Source organism: Hyperolius riggenbachi, chromosome 1, assembly GCF_040937935.1.
Source record: "Hyperolius riggenbachi isolate aHypRig1 chromosome 1, aHypRig1.pri, whole genome shotgun sequence".
Classification (NCBI taxonomy): Eukaryota; Metazoa; Chordata; class Amphibia; order Anura; family Hyperoliidae; genus Hyperolius; species Hyperolius riggenbachi.
In genome coordinates this window covers 176,558,921-176,578,511 of record NC_090646.1, presented here as the reverse complement: position 1 = coordinate 176,578,511, position 19,591 = coordinate 176,558,921, and the positions used below count along the sequence as shown (strand labels likewise).

The following is a 19,591-nucleotide window of genomic DNA, read 5'->3' as shown; positions in this document are numbered from 1 at the left end:
CAGATACACAATCTTAAAAAAAAAAAAAAAAATAGTACATCACTGTGATGAAGTGAGTGTGGCTATCATTGGCATTTGCATTGCATTGAGTCCTATCACTGATCCAATGATAATGTGAAAGATAATTCTGAGCAATAAATTAGTATAATTAAAAGTCATCTCTTCTCGGATGGACACGCTTTGGGGGCCTGCCCTGACGATGCTGGTACTCTGACCAGCGAAACCGGTCGGTTATTGGGCCCACTCACAGACCGATCAAATGCATGGGGGAAAGAGCCTGGAAGGCATCACCACCAATACCTACGCAACAATTGGATGAGTATCATTTGAACAACTTTTTTGCCTATACAAGTCAATGTGGAGATGGAGTTATATCTCTAAGGAAAAGAGACTGTTTTGTCAATAGATAATCCATCATGTGCCAACCTCCCACAATCTGCATGGAGGTGGACTCTTTTCACTGCATATAACTTTACAGGGAAATACAGCTAGGATCTTGGGATCACGCTGCATAAGGTTGCTAACCTGGCGGACTATACATGTTGACCATGATTATACCTAGGCTGTTGATGTTTCCTTGAAATGAATTTCTATCTATGACACAAGTCTGAGTGACACAAGCACCCATGCAACTTGTTATTTCATCCAACATGGACAACTCTGCATAAGGATTTCATCCTGGCGGATCTTTACTGTCCTGGAGCTCTACTTAAAGAGAACTCTATATAAATCTGTTTACATTGGTGGTTCTTGGCCTACATGTTATGATGACATATGGATGGACTTATTAATCAACATTACCACTCCCACAGGGAATAACAAATTTACATCTGAACTCTATCTACTTCATTAAGATAACTTTGGCATGAACAGGCCTCTTTTCTCTCCTCTTATGCACATACTACAATAAGATAACTGGCCAGTTAATCTAGTGGAATTGATTATTATTGATGCTTTGAGGTTGTTTGCCACATGCTAAAACCCCATATGCTAATTGTATCTGGTCTTTTTATATATGTGTGTACATTTTATCTTTTGATAATTGAGCAATTAAAGTAAGGAATTTTATGATTTTCTAAATACAGTATTTCTTCCCTTCTTGTTAAAGGTTTAAAATTGATAAACAATGGAACCAACAACAAAACAATTTTTTTTTCTCTTAAAGCGGTTCAAACCAGACATTTTTTTAATTCAAAATATTTAGTTGCACCACTCTGACACATACAAAGATAAATAAACACTACCTCAAGCCTATGAGCATTTCAGTGCATGCTTTTCACCCTTCTCTTTTCATAACTAGGGTTATACAGGTGGCAGCCATTACTTCTGAGCTTAGTAGGAGGTTTTGGATCATGGTTGTGTTTGTCATCAGCTACCCTCCCTCACAGGGGCGTCGTCTATGTGAAATCTCACACAAGCTGAGAGCACCTCCCCTGTGACATCATCAGTAGCAGCCTGTATTTTGTTTTTGTTTTTTATCTCTTCCACCAGTCTGCCGGATTCTGTCCCAGCAATATGAAAGGAAGGGAGGGGTTCCTCCAATAAATGTAAAATATTTTATATTTGTCATCATGCAGCTGAAAAAAGGCTGCTATTTCTTATTATATGTTAGAAAATAGATTTTTTTCTGAAATCTTGTACTTTTGATTTGGGTTCACTTTAAGTTTTTTCCTAGGAGATGACTTTTCATCTACTCTTTAAAATACAGTGGGATGTGAAAGTTTGGCTACGTTGTTAATCGTCATGATTTTCCTGTATAAATCGTTGGTTGTTGCAATAAAAAATGTCAGTTAAATATATCATGTGTAGGAGACACACACGGTGATATTTGAGAAGTGAAATTAAGTTTATTGGATTTACAGAAAGTGTGCAATAATTGTTTAAACAAAATTAGGCAGGTGCATACATTTGGGCACCACAAAAAAAGAAATGAAATCAATATTTAGTAGATCCTCCTTTTGCAAAAATTACAGCCTCAAAATGCTTCCTGTGCAATGAGAGTCCGGATTCTGGTTGTAGGTATTTTGGACCATTCCTCTCTACAAAACATCTCTAGTTCATTCAGAATTGATGGCTTCCGAGCATGGACAGCTCTCTTTAACTCACACCACAGATTTTCAATTATATTCAGATCTGGTGACTGAGATGGCCATTCCAGAACATTGTACTTTTTCCTCTGCATGTATGCCTTAGTGGATTTTGAGCAGTGTTTAGGGTTGTTGTCTTGTTGAAAGATCCAGCCCCAGCGCAGCTTCAGCTTTGTCACTGATTCCTGGACATTGGTCTCTAGAATCTGCTGATACTGAGTGGAATCCATGTGTCCCTCAAGTTTGACAAGATTCCCAGTCCCTACACTGGCCACACAGCCTCACAGCATGATGGAACCACCACCATATTTTACTGTAGGTAGCAGGTGTTTTTCTTGAAATGCTGTGTTGTTTTTCCTCCATGCATAACACCCCTTGTTATGCCTAAATAACAACATTTTAGTTTCAGCAGTCCACAGCACCTTATTCCAAAATGAAGCTGGCTTGTCCAAATGTGCTTTAGGATACCTCAAGCGGCTCTGTTTGTGCTGTGGGCGGAGAAAAGGCTTCCTCTGCATACAGCATCTCCTTGTGTAAAGTGCGCAGCATGGTTGGTCTGTGGGTTGACTGTTCTCACCATTCGTCGCTTCTGTTTATCCGATACTTTTCTTGGTGTGCCACTTCGAGCCTTAACTTGAACAGAGCCTGTGATCTTCCATTTCCTCAATATGTTCCTAACTCTGGAAACAGACAGCTGAAATCTCTGAGACCGCTTTCTGTATCCTTCCCCTAAACCATGATGGTGAACAATCTTTGTCTTCAGGTCATTTGGGAATTGTTTTGAGACCCCCATGTTCCTACTCTTAAAAGAAATTTAAAAGAGGAGGGAAACGTACAATTGACCCCTTTAAATACTCTTTTTTATAATTGGATTCACCTGTGTATGTAGGTCAGGGGTCACTGAGCTTACCAAGCCAATTTGAGTTCCAATCATTAGTTCTAAAGGTTTTGGAATCAATAAAATGACAACAATGCCCAAATGTATGCACCCGCTAATTTTGTTTAAACAATTATTGCACATTTTCTGTAAATCTAATGAATTTCATTTTGCTTCTCAAATATCACTGTGTGTGTCTCCTATATGATATATTTAACTGACATTTTTTATCATAACGATTTATACAGGAAAATCATAACGATTAACAACGTTGCCCAAACTTTCGCATCCCACTGTATCTTTTCAGGACTTTGCAATTTAAAAAAAGTACCAAAAAGTAGGTGAAAACATACCTATGCTAAGTGAAGATAATATAAGTGCATGGAGATATACTGTAGATGTTACAGGCAAAGTTTGAAAGCAGGCATTCTTTAGAATGCCTAGGCAATGTATTCAACGCCTGAAGTGTTTAGGCAAGGTATGAAATAGCTGTGTCATTGCATACATTTCCTAGGCATTCTATACAATGCCAGGAGGTAAACCGGCATAGTATGGAATACGGTAGTCTTGTTAGTGATTGCCTAGGCATTCTAAAGAATTCACGATATTTCATACCTTGCCAAAAAAACTCCAGGCATTGTATATATTGCCTAGGCATTCTATGCCTGCTTTTCACACATTGCCTGTAACATAGCCATTAATCACCTGTGACAGTGAGAGGGCTTTCCAACCAGAGGTCCCTAATCCTATGGAATTTCTTAGAGAAATCTCTATTTTTGCATGTAATATTTTCTAATTTATTATTAATATGCCTTGTCCACATATCTACAGAGGGAGTTGTTGGGCTCATCCTTTTAAATACTATAGCCTTACTAGAAAAAAAGACCTTCCTAATAATCACTCTATGGGCCATATGCAATTCACTTTTTCTTCTGAATTTTCTCCTAGGAGACAATGTTTAATCTTGTATTTTAAATATAGGTAGTCCCCGGTTAACGAACGAGATAGGGACTGTAGGCTCGTTCTTAACCTGAATCTGTCCTTAAGTCGGAACGCTGTGCCTTCTCTGTCCCCTGTGCTTCCAGTGTCCCCCCTCTGTGTCATCTCTGCCCCCTGTGCCCCCTTTCCTAATGCAGAGTATGCGCAGCAGAAGCGATTACAAGTCTTACCTATTCCATGGCGGCTCCAATCAGCGGCGTCCTCTCTTGTTTCGTTCCTCCTTCCTCCCAGCGGCTTCACTAGTAGCGTCACATAATGACGCAATCAAAAGGAGACCCCACGGCTCTGATTGTCTCATTATGCAACGCTACTATTGAAGCCGCTGGGAGGAATGAAGGGAGAGAGGACGCCGCTGATTGGCCCAGAGCCACCGTGGAATAGGTGAGACTTGTAATCACTTTTGCTGCGCATACTCTGCATTAGGAAAGGGAGCACAAGAGGTAGTCCCCGGGCTGCATGACGTCATCGCGGCGGGTCGGCTGGCGTTCGTATCGGTGGGTCGTTCGTAAGTCGGGCGTTTTACTACCTGTAATTTTTTTCAGTACTTCGCAATTGAAAAAGTACAAAAAAGTTGGTGAAAAAGTACTATCAAAATTATTCTGACTATTTTCCTGTATACTGGTGTCTTAAAAAGTACTTTATTGACAAGTTGTGAAAATATCATCTAGGAGGAAGCTCAGAAGAAAAAGCAAATTGCATATGTCCCTATGTTGCTTAGACTGTAATTCAGAATCTAAAATGCCCAACAAAGATATCTGAGGGGATAGGGTTAGTTGGATATAAATAATTTCAGACAACAGGGTAAATACTTCTCCCCAGAACTTACTGAGACAAGGACATGCCCCTTCCATGTGCCAATAGTCCTACAGGACTTACAATATGAGCACATTATGGTATTTTTCGGACTATAAGACACTCCTGGCCACTAGACGCACCTAGGTTTAGAGGACAAAAACCAGAGGAATAAAATATATACTAAACCTGGTGAATCCATGGTGAAGGGCCTTTGTACCTCATGCCCCCTTGTATCTCTTGTGTCTCCCTGAGTCCTCCTGTGTCCCCCTTGTGTCCGCCTCTGTCCTCCTTGTGTCCTCCTCTATGCCCCTTTGTGTCCCTCTGTGTCCTCCGTTTGTACCTGTGTCCTCCTCTGCATGGGCACAGTCCCCATTACAGCGGGTTGGAAGTTAGTATTGGCAGGCGTTCACAAGTAAGGAACTGCCTGCAATTGGACTATAAGACACAGTGATTTCCCTCAACCCCCCCCCCCCCCCCCCCACACACACACACACACACACACACATTTTTGGGGGAGAAACAGTGAGTCTTATAGTCCAAAAAATACAGCAAGTGATTTTGTGCACTTGTGCTATAAATCCCCTTATCTCTTAAACCCTAGGTGCTGAACACAAAGTGGGTACTTAAACTTGTCATAGGCAGTATATTAAAAAATGTCTACTGAATCAAACGGGGATAAAGAATAGGCTGCATGTCACATCATGGTACAGCTTGGAAGTTCTAAATAAATAACTGGACCACAAATTACTTCCTACCAACATGGCTTGGATAAGCCTGACTGACAGGCTTCAGTCATATTAATGTCTTCAGGGTACAGATTTATGTCACACGGCACAAAAATAAACAAACTATGAAGTATCTCTAAAATGAGTACTGGCTGAGAAGTAAAGTTATTAAACGTCAATGAAGTCCAGTTTTAAGTACATTACTGCATGTAAATTCACTTGAGATGACCGTAATAAATCTGCAAAGTCAAAAGAGATGAAAACTGAGGATGAATGAACACACCTGATGTAGACCTCAAATTTCATGTTTATGGGTGGCTAGTCTCATTAGGTCACACAGTTACCATAAGGTTTATTCCTTTTCAGGATTACAGAGTTAATATCTTTCTGAGGCAAAGATGGAACGACCCACGGCTGAAACTTCCCAGTGACTTCAGAGGCTCCGATGCCCTCACTGTAGATCCATCCATGTTCAAATGTCTGTGGAAACCAGATTTATTTTTTGCCAATGAGAAAATGGCCAATTTTCATGATGTCACACAGGAAAACATCCTCCTGTTTATTTTTCGTGATGGAGATGTCCTTCTCAGCATGAGGTAAGCACTGTTTAATTTTCCTCTGCAATTTCTGCATGTTGTGAAGAGGTGACACCTCTGCACAGTGTGTATTTATATGTGGAAATTTCTTGTTACGTGATAAGATTAATGAAGATCCGAGTAGTCATTGGACCTAAACTGCTGCATTGATTCATTGGTATGCAAAAAGTGGGCATCCTATATAATGAGTAGATCAATCTGATAATCGCCTTGTTCTTTTTATCTTCATATTGAATAGCAATGCTTTTTTTAAACATAAGCTTAATCTCTTAACATATTCAGTCCTTGGATCAAACCATCATGTCATTTAATATGGAGGGCTTTATAATGACATACATCTGAATGTCCATCATCAGATCCTCTGGTTTCCTGGGTTTTCTTGTATTTGAATAGATTGTTTGCTTATGGCCAGCAGTTCAATACAAATATATTTGATCTCAATCAGGACCTTTGGCAGTATTCCAAGATTAGATTAGGGACAGAGCAACTTTATATGCAAGGTGATTGTTTGCAGACTGTGTGCAGTTTGAGTGAGAACGGCCGTTCTGTCCTTCCAGCTACCTGGTGTTGTGATGGGGACAGTACAGCAGACGTAACTCCCTTGAGTTTTGTGCAGAGGCAGACACCAGTCTTGCCAGTATTGCCAATACACTGCTGCTAGGGCAGTTTTGGGGCAGTCCCCAGGTATGCCTTCTGCAGTGCATACCAGTGTAATGCCTTTATGTGGATACTTTCTATGTTAACATATAAAGTGTGAATACCAGAAACCTTGATGGGCCTCATGGATACCTATATATCTGCATATATATGGGCAGTTGCTATCCAAGTCTTTGAGTATTTTTATAGACACATACTTGTGCTTACCTGTTGGAATTTAAGCTGTTAATCTTATTTGTGATACTCTATATATTGATTTACCCTTTGCTGGACTGACTGAGCAGACTGGCACTTTCTTTTTCCAAGGGGAAAGAAACTTTAAAGGGAATGTAAAGTGATAATAAACTTCTGAAATAATGCATTGTATGGGCAGTCATCTTCAGCAATAAGACCATAGATGAAACGCAGCATTCCGCAGAAAGATCAATTAATACCCCCTAAATCCCGGGGCAAAATTCCACGACTTTCCAGGTCATGGATTTTGCTGCCTGGGGGAAGCAGAGCTTTGCACTGTAGCTCTGCCTCTGCTTGTGTCAATCTCCGCCTCCTACCGCTCCTCACAGTGAAAGAAGACTGAGGGGGCGGGAGGATGCGGAGATCGTCGGAGATTGATGCGAGCAGAGGCAGAGCTACTGCACAAAGCTCTGTCTCTACCCGGAAGAAGTCCGGAATTTTGCCCCGGGGATTTCAGGGGTATTAATTTATCGTTCTGCTGCATGAATGTGGCATTTCAGCAATGGATTTATTGCTGAAGAGGACTGCCTAGTAAATAGAGGTATTGTTTTAGGCTTCAGACTGTTTTTAAATTGCTTTACATGCAAAGTGCCCATGCATGTTGTTTTTTGTACTGATATACAATGTGTTAGAAGTGATCTCTAAACTGTGCAAACTATGCCTATATTTTATTTAGGTTGTCCATAACCTTGTCCTGTCCTCTGGACCTGACCTTGTTTCCGATGGACACGCAGCGGTGCAAAATGCAGCTGGAAAGTTGTATGTACCTGATCATTTATGTTATAACTGTTATCCAAAAGCATTGCTAAATAGGTTTACTTTTTTTTACTTTACTTCACTTTTTTTTTTACTTTGCTACATATAAAAATTTCTATGGAGCCTATTTAATAAAAATAAAATCCTGTTAATGGATTATCTTGGATTTTAAGATCACCATATCCTGGCTTTGTTCTCAGGTTCCTCATCAGATTGCCCATGTCATTTTTACGGTGACAGTCAGGGCTTTGATTGTCTCCTGAAATGACCCTGCAGTCACATACTACTATTATTAAAGTGTTACTCTGCATTAAAGTGGACAATCGAGTCTGCAGATCTTTAAAGAAATACCATTTTTATGTTTTTGCAAAATAAAGAACTTTTCTGTTAATCCATAGATTACCGCCTTTGCAAACCGTGCCTCTAAATATATTCTGTAAAAGCAAATACTGCTCATTTTGTAGCAGTAATCAGTGTAGCAGTAAAATGGTGGCTACAATAAGTTGAAAGTGGTATTTTATGACTGGAGATTGATTACAAGGGAAATCATTTAGTATTAATGATATACAGTGAAGTAAAGCAGAAGTTTCCTGCTCACTTCAAACATCCAGTCAAGGGTGGTTTAAGAACCATGGATTCTAATGCATATTAATGGAAGTTTGAAGTGTGCTGTGTGAAACTCACTCTTCTTTATTATAATCCTGATCTGGGTACATATAAAGTGTCTAACTGTAGAACAGACTCTGTTATTTTCCCATCCCAGCAACCCTCAAATCAGCCCTAGTAACAAGAAAATGGGATGCTGACTGGTTGCTAAGGGAATATTAAATGTGTTGTAAAGCAGACACTTTATGCATGGGACCCAATATGCATTTACGATTCAGACAGATGCTACGTTATCACTGGTTAACCCATTAGCAGCTTCAATAGAGTTATCTCGTTTGAGATAAGTGCACTGCTTTTGACCTCAGTCCGCAGAACTAGTTGTGCTATAAATCCTTGGAATGCTTTGATGTCTCTCTGCTAGCAGAAAATATAGAAACAGAAAGCAGAAGTCCTCTATTATTGTCTAAATTCAGTTAACCTTTCGCACTGTCGTATGCAAATGTTCAAACAAATGCATTCACAGATTCACTCATCCAGGCACCACTGTTATCCCTACAGCTAAGTTAAAAGCCAGGGTCTTAGTTCACAGAAGAATGCATTATTTTGCTTAGACTAAGCATAAGAATGCATTCTTCTGTGAACTAAGACCCTGGCTTTTAATTTAGCTGTAGGGATAACAGTGGTGCCTGGATGAGTGAATCTGTGAATGCATTTGTTTGTACATTTGCATGCGAAAGTGCGAAGGGTTAATTGTTTTTTTTTTGTTTTTTGGCCACACCCCCTTCAGCCCTAGAGTCGATGTGCCTGGATATGTTTTTTTCCCCCTATGATTGTCTCACACTGCCCCCTAGTGACAAGTGGCCATAAATACACATTACAGCAGTACTAATTAGAAGTGGGGCAATGTGCTAAATAAATTGGCCTGGAGCACTTGCAAGGCCTCTAAATAAATTAGCTGCGAAAGTGTTAAGGTCTTTCATGTACAGGCAAACAATGTTTTTATTCTTCCTTTTATTTATTGCGTATGAAGAGGTGATGTGCAGTTACTCTGCTCACCTAATCTGAATAGTGTTCTTTCTATGTAAATGTAAGCATACTTATAACAGACTATTTTTATTGTGTTTGCTGTGGGTAATTGAACAGCATTGCTCTTGGCACATCATTACAGTTGAGCTAATGAATTGCTTATCCTTGTGATATATGTGCCTTTGTTTTGCATGACACTTCAATACATCATAGATCTATTTTAGCTGTGACATCATTCATTCATCATACATCTTGTTAGCTAAATTTATTTTATTAAAAACACAATTATATATCAGCAGCAACAAAGGGCTGGAAGAGCTATCTGTTAATGTCTGAGAGCTTAATATGAGTAGACATAAATATAGTTATTTTGTTCTGAACTAGGGAAATCAATAACATCATTAGTACGGTTTTGTTTTGCTTTTATGCATATTTTGCTTTTGCAGTAATAACATGATTTCCAAGCTGTAATATTTGTTTCTAGATGGCTCTTCGTTATATGTCTTGAGAACAGATAATTACGGCTTTGAGAAAGCTAAATAGATTTAATAGGAATGTGCGTCATTCACTAAAATCTTTCTGTTTGGCAAAAAGTTGGATATACCACAGATGACTTGCGGTTCATTTGGCAGTCTGGAGACCCAGTTCAAATGGAGAAAATAGCATTGCCTCAGTTTGACATTAAAACAGAAGACATTGAATATGGTAACTGTACAAAGTACTATAAAGGCACTGGTAAGTACTCTATGTATCATGTTCAAATAGTATATTATTTCAGTATTTCATGTCAGCGCTATATGAATACACAATCAATAAAGTTTATGTATAGTTTTAAAGTAGCTTGTACATCTAGTTCAGGCTTATGTTTTTTAATGGTTATTGTATGGAATATATCATAAATTGCGATGCAGAATGTTCTCTAAACTATTTTTCATTGTTCACTTTTTATTACTTGGCTGGCTGGGTTTTCAGTGTTGTCCTATACTACTTGGCTGTAGTCAACAGCAGTCTATGAACTGTGGTGAGTGGAGTTCGACATCCCGGGCAGCACGGTGGCGTAGTGGTTAGCTCTCTCGCCTTGCAGCACTGGGTCCCTGGTTCGAATCCCAGCCAGGGCACTATCTGCAAAAGAGTTTGTATGTTCTCTCCGTGTCTGCGTGGGTTTCCTCCGGGCACTCCGGTTTCCTCCCACATTCCAAAAACATACGGATAAGTTAATTGGCTCCCCCTAAAAAAATTGGCCCTAGACTACAGTACTTACACTACATAATATATAGACATATGGCAATGGTAGGGATTAGATTGTGAGCTCCTTTGAGGGACAGTTAGTGACAAGATATATATATATATATATATATATACACTGTACAGCGCTGCGTAATATGTCGGCGCTATATAAATACTAAATAATAATAATAATAATCCCTGAACTATACCAGCTTTATCCACAGGAGGTGGTTAGAGAGTACACTGTTTGTTTTTTTACCTGAAAATAAGACCTACCCTAAAAATAAGCCATAGCATGACATGTCAGGATCTGAGGATGCTCAAATTATAAGCCCTAAAAATAAGCCCTAGTTATATAAAAAGTCAATTTAACCTCATGAGGACCATAGGCTTACACCCCCTAGTGACCAGGCCATTTTTTTACAATTCAGAACTCTGCAGCTTTAACAGTTTGCTGCAGGGCCATACAACTTAGCACAGAAATAAATCTGCCCTCCTTTTCTTGCCATCAACAGAGCTTTGTGTTGGTGGCATCTGATTGCTGCTGCGATGACATTTTTTTTTTATTATTATTAATTTAAAACATTTTTTTTTATTTTAATTTTTTTGATTTCCCTCCCTCCCTCCGAGATCCATCACAAGGATCACCTCTCATAGGCATGAGCCGATTCTGAGCCACACCTGGGGACAGCCAAGCACCTGGGCTGTCCCCAGTACAGCGCTGCACTAGATCACAGCTCTGTAGAAATAGGATGGTTTTTGTTTCTAAGAGCCTGCCAGCAGCAATGGCTCTAATGCTAGGTACACACCATACAATTTTCTGTTAGATTTACCTGCCACATAGCTTTTTTCCATGTTGTAGGTAAATCTAACAGAAGAATCTAACAGGAAATTGTATGGTGTGTACCTAGCATAAGACTCCCCTGGTCGTGCCTAACCCTAAGTCCCCCTGGTGATGCCTAACCCTAAGACTCCCATGGTGATGCTTAATATTAAGACTCCCCTAGTGGTGCCTAACCCTAAGACCCCCCCTGTTTGTGCCTAACCTTAAGACTCCCTGTCGGTGCCTAACCCCAAGACCCCCCTGCTGATGCCTAACTCAAACATCCGCTTCCTGATGCCTAACCCTAAAAAACCCTTTCTCAACTGCAAATACCATTACTACAAAAAACGATATTTAACAATTTTATCTCTCAAAACAAATTTCCAAATGCTAGAAAAAGTTAAACCGATAATGTACACATTATCAAAGCAAAAAAAAAAAAGATATAAAAAAGTTAAACCGACAATTCACAAATTATTAAAACGAAATTTATCAGGCGCCCTAATTTCTTCTTTGGCGCCTAATTCCCCCAGAGCTGGGCATGGTCAGGTGACGCTACGTGGAAAGGAAATACTCCTACTCTGCTGGCAGCTCTATATTTTCTCTTGAAATGCAAAAAACATAGTTAAGACTGCAGTGAGGCATAGTACTATATGTGTGATTAAAGTAAACACGTCCCGACAAATCTTTGAGCTATTAGGGCACATCTTCATGGATTTCTTTTTGTTTTTTTAGCAGCAATCAAGGCTGCCCGAGCACCTGGCTGTGCTTAGTGTTACAGCACACAGGTCTCCAATATGCCCTTTACAGAGACAGTAGATCTCTCTGGGAAATGCCATTGTCAATACTGATATTTCTCTGTGTGTCAAACACTTCTGACCTTGCATTCATCTTGTAGCATGAGTCACTTGCCCTGCCAAGGCAAATATCTCTGGAGGATGTTTGGTTGCCGCATCTCACAGCGTTAGGCAGGGATTCAGGCTCCCCAGCATACTTTTGACAGTGTTTGTTGTAACAACATCCTCGTTGGTCTTCATATGCCTTCAGTAAGGAGGTCACTGAGATGCAGCTAAAGCTGCAGAAGCTGTGTATCCAGTATATAAAATACAAAAAGTTTCCTAGAACCCTTTGCATACCAAGATATCCATCCACATGGTACAGAACAACACACAAAATTGATCTTTATTGGAAGTATATATGTACAAAATAAAATATAATGTTTAATAAACTTTGTTAAAATTTCTCTTTGGTTTTCATCATGACAAAAAACGAAATAGGGTTGAGTGCATCTGGAACTCATACAATTCTGCCATCCAGGCAGATCATATACGGTTGCTACCTATTTCTCGACTGATTGGCTTAAATATTCTCTACATCAAAAATACCCCCCACCAAAAACCAACATGTTTCAACTCCCCAATGAGAGCCGTTGTCCGGGAAAGTGCTAAAGTTCTAGAGTGCTAGGTGCTATAGAGATACCACATTACAATCACATCATATATGAAAAACAAAAAAGAAAGAGCTGTGCTCCCAAGTAAAGTCAGCCATTACTTGGGAGCACAGCTCTCTCTTTTTTTTGTTTTTCATTGGGGAGTTGAAACATGTTGGTTTTTGGTGGGGGGTGTTTTTGATGTAGAGACTATATAAGCCAATCAGTCGAGAAATAGGGGGCAACCGTATATGATCTGCCTGGATGGCAGAATTGTATGAGTTCCAGATACACTCAACCCTATCTCATTTTTGTCATGATGAAAACCAAAGAGAAATTTTAACAAAGTTTATTAAAAGTTATATTTTATTTTGTACATATATACTTCCAATAAGGATCAATTTTGTGTGTTGTTTAACATAAATCAGAATTGTGAATGGTCACATGGTACAGAAGTCAGATTCTGAAAATAAACATACTCCTGATTGGAAACTAGGAATAATTATTCCATCTCCATTTTAATCTGATTTTTAGATGTAGAATTCTAGCTAGAACTGAACAGCTTCTGTAACAAAAATGCTCTATTCTAGCGCTTTTCAAAGCGATTTTCCACTTTTCCTATGCTTAACATTGAGGCTGAATCGCCTCAGAAATCAGCTGAAATGCTGCAGGACTCGCGTTTGCAGTTGGGAGAAAATCACATTGCTCTGGTGTGATCCATCCCCTTTAAAATACATTAGCCAAGCACTTTGCAAAGCGTTGGCGTTTTTTAAAAGCGATCAGAAGCGCACTTGGTGTGCACCAGCCCTACAGGAGATAACACGCAGCTCCCCCAAGCTGATTGTGCATGCCCCAGAGGCTGCTGGGATGGGAATTGTTATTACTACCAACCAAGTCCATTGCTTATTAGTCACATTAAAGATAAAGCATAATTTACTGCCGAATAAAAAAAAACTGGCACAAGCTGTTTTATCTCGGAGTGCTGGTATACTTTGAATTAAAAATGGTATTTAATTTCAAATTGTAGTATATATCCTCACTTAGCAGCATAGCCTTAACTTGTATCAAATATAAAGAATATTCGCTAACCCACGATACGTTATTGGATTAGGGTTACATAATTCAAGAGTACCTGTCATGTAGTTTTGACAATTGCTTTCCAAGGACACTCACATATAAAACTGCAGAAATATATCACTACTGTAGCAAGATATACATTTTATCTAGACTTCTACTGTCATCATCCACAAATCTCTGCTACGGATCTCTCCGTGTAACATAGCTCTAGTCTTGCAGGACTGAAGTCTAGATATTTTTAGAAAATTATTATCACAGAGAAATAATTCTCTTGGCAAACAAATCATTGTCTGTGAGACCTGCAAGTCAAACAAGCAGAACTTGTGGATTTTCATTAGTCTTTTTTTGTATTCAAATTGTCAGTTGTAAGCAGCCTGCTAAACATGCATATGTGCACAGTAGACACATTGAAAGAGCGACCCTATCTTATTTTTAGTCATCAAATAAATACAATACAATACAATACAATAACATTTCTATAGCGCTTTTCTCCCATAGGACTCAAAGCGCTTAGGCTCTCTCAGATTCAGTAATTAGTAGGATGAAGTATTCACACAACAAAAGTTATATTTCTGCAAATGCCAAACTGAACAGGTGGGTTTTCAGTCTGGATTTAAACACGTCCAGGGATGGAGCTGTCCTGATCTGTTGAGGTAAGGAGTTCCAAAACGTAGGGGCAGCATGACAGAAGGCTCTGGGACCAAAAGTTTCCAGGTGTACTCTGGGTATGACTAGATTATTAGAACCTGTTGATCTGAGAATGCGGGGATTGCTATGTAGCTGCAACATATCTTCCATGTATCCAGGGCCTAGATTATTCAGGGATTTAAATGTCAGTAGGCCGATCTTGAATAGGACCCTCCATTCTATAGGTAGCCAGTGAAGGGAGTGCAGGACTGGCATTATGTGGCAGTGACGGGGTTGGTTGGTTAGCAGTCTGGCAGCAGTATTCTGTATCAGCTGTAGTCGGTACAAGACCTTTTTTGGAAGGCCAGTGTAGAGAGCATTGCAGTAGTCCAGTCGGGATGTGATGAAGGCGTGGACTAAGGTTGGCAGATCTTCTGGGGGTATGAGGTGCTTGATTTAAATGAGGCACTGGAGTTATTTTCAAGTATGTGCAGTTAAAAAGGTGACACTGTGGCCCACATGCAATTAACTTTTTCTCCTAAGTTTTCTTCTAAGAGATCATTTTTCATCTTCTCTTTAAAATAACTGTTCAGCATTTTGCAACTGAAAAAAATACCAAAAAGTAGGTTAAAAATACTATCAAAATTATTTAAAGTATTTTCTTATTTGCTGGCATTTTAAAAGGCATTTTATTAACTAGCTATGACAATATTACCTACGAGAAAAAGTTAATTGCATAGGGGCCTATGTGCCATAAAGAAACATTAAAGGACAACTGCAACAAGAGGGATACGGAGGCTGCCATATTTATTTCCTTTTAAGCAATACCAGTTACCTGGCTGTCCTGCTGATCCTCTGCCTCTAATACTTTAAGCCATAGAGCCCAATTTGCGGGATTTTTTTTTCAAATTGGAGATTGGAAAGCAAATTACATAGCACCATGTTTTCTTTGCAATTTGCAAGCGCTCCCATTCCTTTAACCTAATCACAAGCACAGGCAAACTGCAGCAAGCACTACGTTTGAGATTGGGTAAAAAAACAATTGCGCCACTCAGTACAGGGCACCACAAATTACTATATTAATTACAGTGTCCTTGCAATCCAAAAAAACGCATGCACTTCAAGAATCGGATTGAAGTGCATGTGAAGAGTGAAAGGGCCCTATTTCAAGAATTGATGATGGGGATTAGCACCCATTCTTTCAAACTCCCTCACCCATCCCCATTTTGTCTTTTTTATTTCTAGGCCCTTACGTAGGCTTACAACTACAACTGAACTGAATACTGCCCAATCAACCAGCCAGGCGATTTAAAGCAGGATTGTCAGCCCTAAAATCAAATTCCATTTGCCCACTGCTCTGTGTTTATTATGTAGTCTACATGCAGTCTGCATTACAAGCATTCCAATATAATCATAAACATTTCTGCTGTAATAAATCTTATCTCAGTCAGCCTGGCTCTATTTTGGTACATTGCCGGGAGCAGGGAAGCTTGGCATCTCCCCTCCCACATTCCTGCTCCTCACTGATTGGTTGAGGGCAGTTCAGTGTGGCAGGAGGCTGAGAGGGGAAATACACCCCACCTCTCTGCAGAAGCTGCTGAAATATGATCTATTCTGTGCTCCCATGTGTTTACAAAGAAAGTTACGGTAGATATGTCAGTGCAGTTTTAGTACAGAGCTCAGTGGGGAGAAGGTCTGGCAATGCATACACCATTGCAGGCAGGAGAAAAAAAGAGTAAGGGAGGAAATTACATCAGGATTGACTTCAGTCAGAGGCAGTACAGATGGAAAAAGCCTGGTATAGTTTTCTCTTTATTTACTATATAAAATTCACTGAAATCAAAATGTGGACAGTACAATACTTATGTTATGTAAGTCACAGTTCCCAAACTTTATCCTCAAGGCCCACCAACAGTAAAAGGTTTTTCAGAAAACCTCAAACATGCACAGGTGAGGTTATTAGTGTCTCAGCAGAGCTGATTATCTAGCCCTGTGGATTTCCACAAAACATGCACTGTTGGTGGGCCTTGAGGGCAGGGTTGGGAAACACTGAATTGTAAGTAGAACGAGTATTTGTCTACTTATATATGTGTTTTATTCCTGTGATAGTATGGCTGTCCCTGCTGCTTTAACCACTTCAGCCCTCAGTCGTTTTCACTTTATGCATCCGAGCAATGTTCACCTCCCATTCATTAACCTATAACTTTATCACTACTTATCACAATGAACTGATCTATAGCTTGTTTTTTCCGCCACCAATTAGGCTTTCTTTGGGGGGTACATTTTGCTAAGAGCCACTTTACTGGAAATGCATTTTAACAGGAAGAATAAGAAAAAAATTATTTCTCAGTTTTCGGCCATTATAGTTAAAATAATACATGCCTCCATAATTAAAACCCACGTATTGTATTTGCCTATTTATCCCAGTTATTACACCGTTTAAATTATGTCCCTATCACAATGTATGGCAACAATATTTTATTTGGAAATAAAAGTGCATTTTTTCCGTATTCCATCCATCACTATTTACAAGCTTATAATTAAAAAAAAATAGAAATATTTTATCTTTACATTGATATTTAAGAAGTTTAGACCCTTAGGTCAATATTTACATGTTTTTTTATGTTTTTTTTTTTAATTATTAAACATTTTATGTGAGTATTTTTGGGAGGGTGGGATGTAAATAGTATTTTTTTAATGTAAATATATATGTGTATTTTTTTTTTTTTTACATGTAGATGTGGTTTTTACTTTTTGGCCACAAGATGGCAGCCATGAGTTTGTTTACATCAAGTCACACTAAGTGTAACATGTACGCTTAGGGGGACGCAAGAGGCAGAAAAAGCGAGGCTTCCGAGAGAATCGGTCGCTTTTTCTGCAGGGGAGAGGAATCAATCATCGGGCAGCATGTCCCAATTGGTTGATTCCTGGGCTAACGACCCGCGGCCGCGATCGGCCACGGGAGCGCACATGCTCTCCTGGACGTAACTTCTACGTCCAGGAGGCTTAAATGGTTAATCAAACATTTTTGTTTCTGCTCAGAAATGGGCCTAAAAGCCCAAGTAAAGCCTAGCAGCTATATTGCTGTCATTCTTCACCCTTCAGCTCTCCGCCCAGTAGTTTTAATAAGTAAGGCAAGTCTTGCCTACTAAAATGTGACATTTGTTTAACAGAGTTGAATTCAGTGCTGGAAGCACAGTAGAAGTAGCTCGCTCAGTGGGTGGAAACAGCTCCTTGTGCAGCAGTACTGTGATCCATCCATTCAGCTTGCCAGGGTTTAGCTGGGCCTTAACATTTAAGAGTTTAATTTAGGTGGATTATAATTTAATGAATGAGCTTATACTGTATATAACTGTGTCTATGTTGTAAAGTAGCCTGTATGAGCTGTACATATACACTCCTCTTCTATCTTCACACAGAACATTTTCCAAACGATCGCTTTGATGTAGATGTTCTTAAGGCTCCCTTCTGTTTTCTTGTTTTTAAACTGCTCTTATTAAATATTCCCCTAATAAAATATTCGCAGTAATGGTTTCCCCCAGCTACAGCTCGATTTATTGGTCTCCAGGTAACATTAGCCATTTCTTAATCAGACATATTTTTAGTATACTAAACATGAGTAAAATGGCAGCATTTCAGGGTAGCATCTGGGAAATAGTTTTATACTGGAACTGTGCACATCAAAGTACTAATAAATCTAGAGGCACCTCAACAGAGGTTTCTTTAGTGGATTTTTTAAGAGGAAAGCCTAAAAGTCCGTAAGTGGTGTAAGAAGCCCGCGTAAAGTACGTCATGGGACAAGCCCCCGTGAATGATCTATGGAAACCTGGGCATTGATTTCTGCCAGCGTGCGCTAGGTTTCTCCTGCAGCTTGAAAAGGTCAGGGTATGGTTTAGATCCATTGATTTCTGTGTTGCAGAAGTGTGCCGATCACTTAGAACCAGTCAAGGGCTTTGTAATGTTGTTCGTGTTATTTAGACTTTCAAACACTTATAATGGAGCACACAAGTTGAACTTCTGTTAAAGTAAAGCTGACACTTTGTATAAGGTAGTAAATAACAAACTTTTTAATAACAACAAACTTACTTGTTGAGTTGTATTGCAGATCTCTGTGTAACCATTGTTTTTATTTAGTACAGCAAAGTCTTTTTTTGGTATCCACAACTTGGCAACTGGAAGTCTCAATTAACCGGCATGCCTGGGGGGGGGGGGGGGGGGGTAATGGGGACAGAACGTTTGGGGGTTTGCAGAGCATAAACTACTATAGAGCCTCCAGGCACCGTCTTCTACACATCCTGCAGCTCCCATCGGCTTTCCAATGTCAATGCACCACCTCATGGCATGTCACCTGACCCGATGCGGGTGAGGTGAGTCATTGGGAGTCGTACACAGAGGACATCGTAAAGCCGATGGGAGGTATAGAAGAAGGCCTTGGGGGAGCGGAAAGTAGTTTCTGCTGCACAGGGGAAGGTTTGTGCTATTTTGGCCGGTTGCTCAAGCAACTGGCAAGCACATGCATCAGGCAATCCCCGCCTGTGGCGGAAATTAGGGTCTTCGCTGAATATGCTTTTATTGTGCAGCTCTCCTTAGATTATAAGCTTATTTGGCAGGGCCCTTCTACTCATGTGCCCTTCTCCGCCACCATCTGCTATACTTATCCCTACATTGTCACAACACTTTTTTTGTGTACCATTGTTAAACTCTATAATGTCTCTGTAATGTTGTTTGATGCTATAATGTCTCCCCTATCTATTGTACAGCACTGCATAATATGTTAGCGTTTTATAAATAAAGTTGTTTAATAAAAATGTCTCATCTTCCAATGTGCAGTGAGACGGTGCACATTAGTGACAGCAAGAAAATGAAACAGCTCAGGAGCTGAAGTGGTTGTGTGACTCAGAACACACAGCGTGCTAACAGAGAAACTGCTAGCTAGTGGGGGGTCTGGCAGCATTTATTGTGCAAATAGATAATCATCCTCTTAATAACAAGCAGCTATCATACAGCTGTCACAGAAAGGAAAGGTGACAAAAGGGTACTAACAGTCCTC

At 39.7% G+C, this 19,591-nt stretch overlaps 1 protein-coding gene across 1 annotated transcript in view; it reads left to right on the top strand.

Annotated features, from left to right (window-relative positions):
- Positions 1-19,591, top strand: part of GLRB (glycine receptor beta) — a 145,166-nt gene that overhangs the window by 113,937 nt on the left and 11,638 nt on the right. The window contains exons 5-7 of the mRNA XM_068269531.1: positions 5,850-6,079; positions 7,647-7,729; positions 9,953-10,093. Of these exons, the coding sequence (XP_068125632.1) occupies positions 5,850-6,079; positions 7,647-7,729; positions 9,953-10,093 (454 nt within the window). The remainder of the gene's footprint in view (positions 1-5,849; positions 6,080-7,646; positions 7,730-9,952; positions 10,094-19,591) is intronic.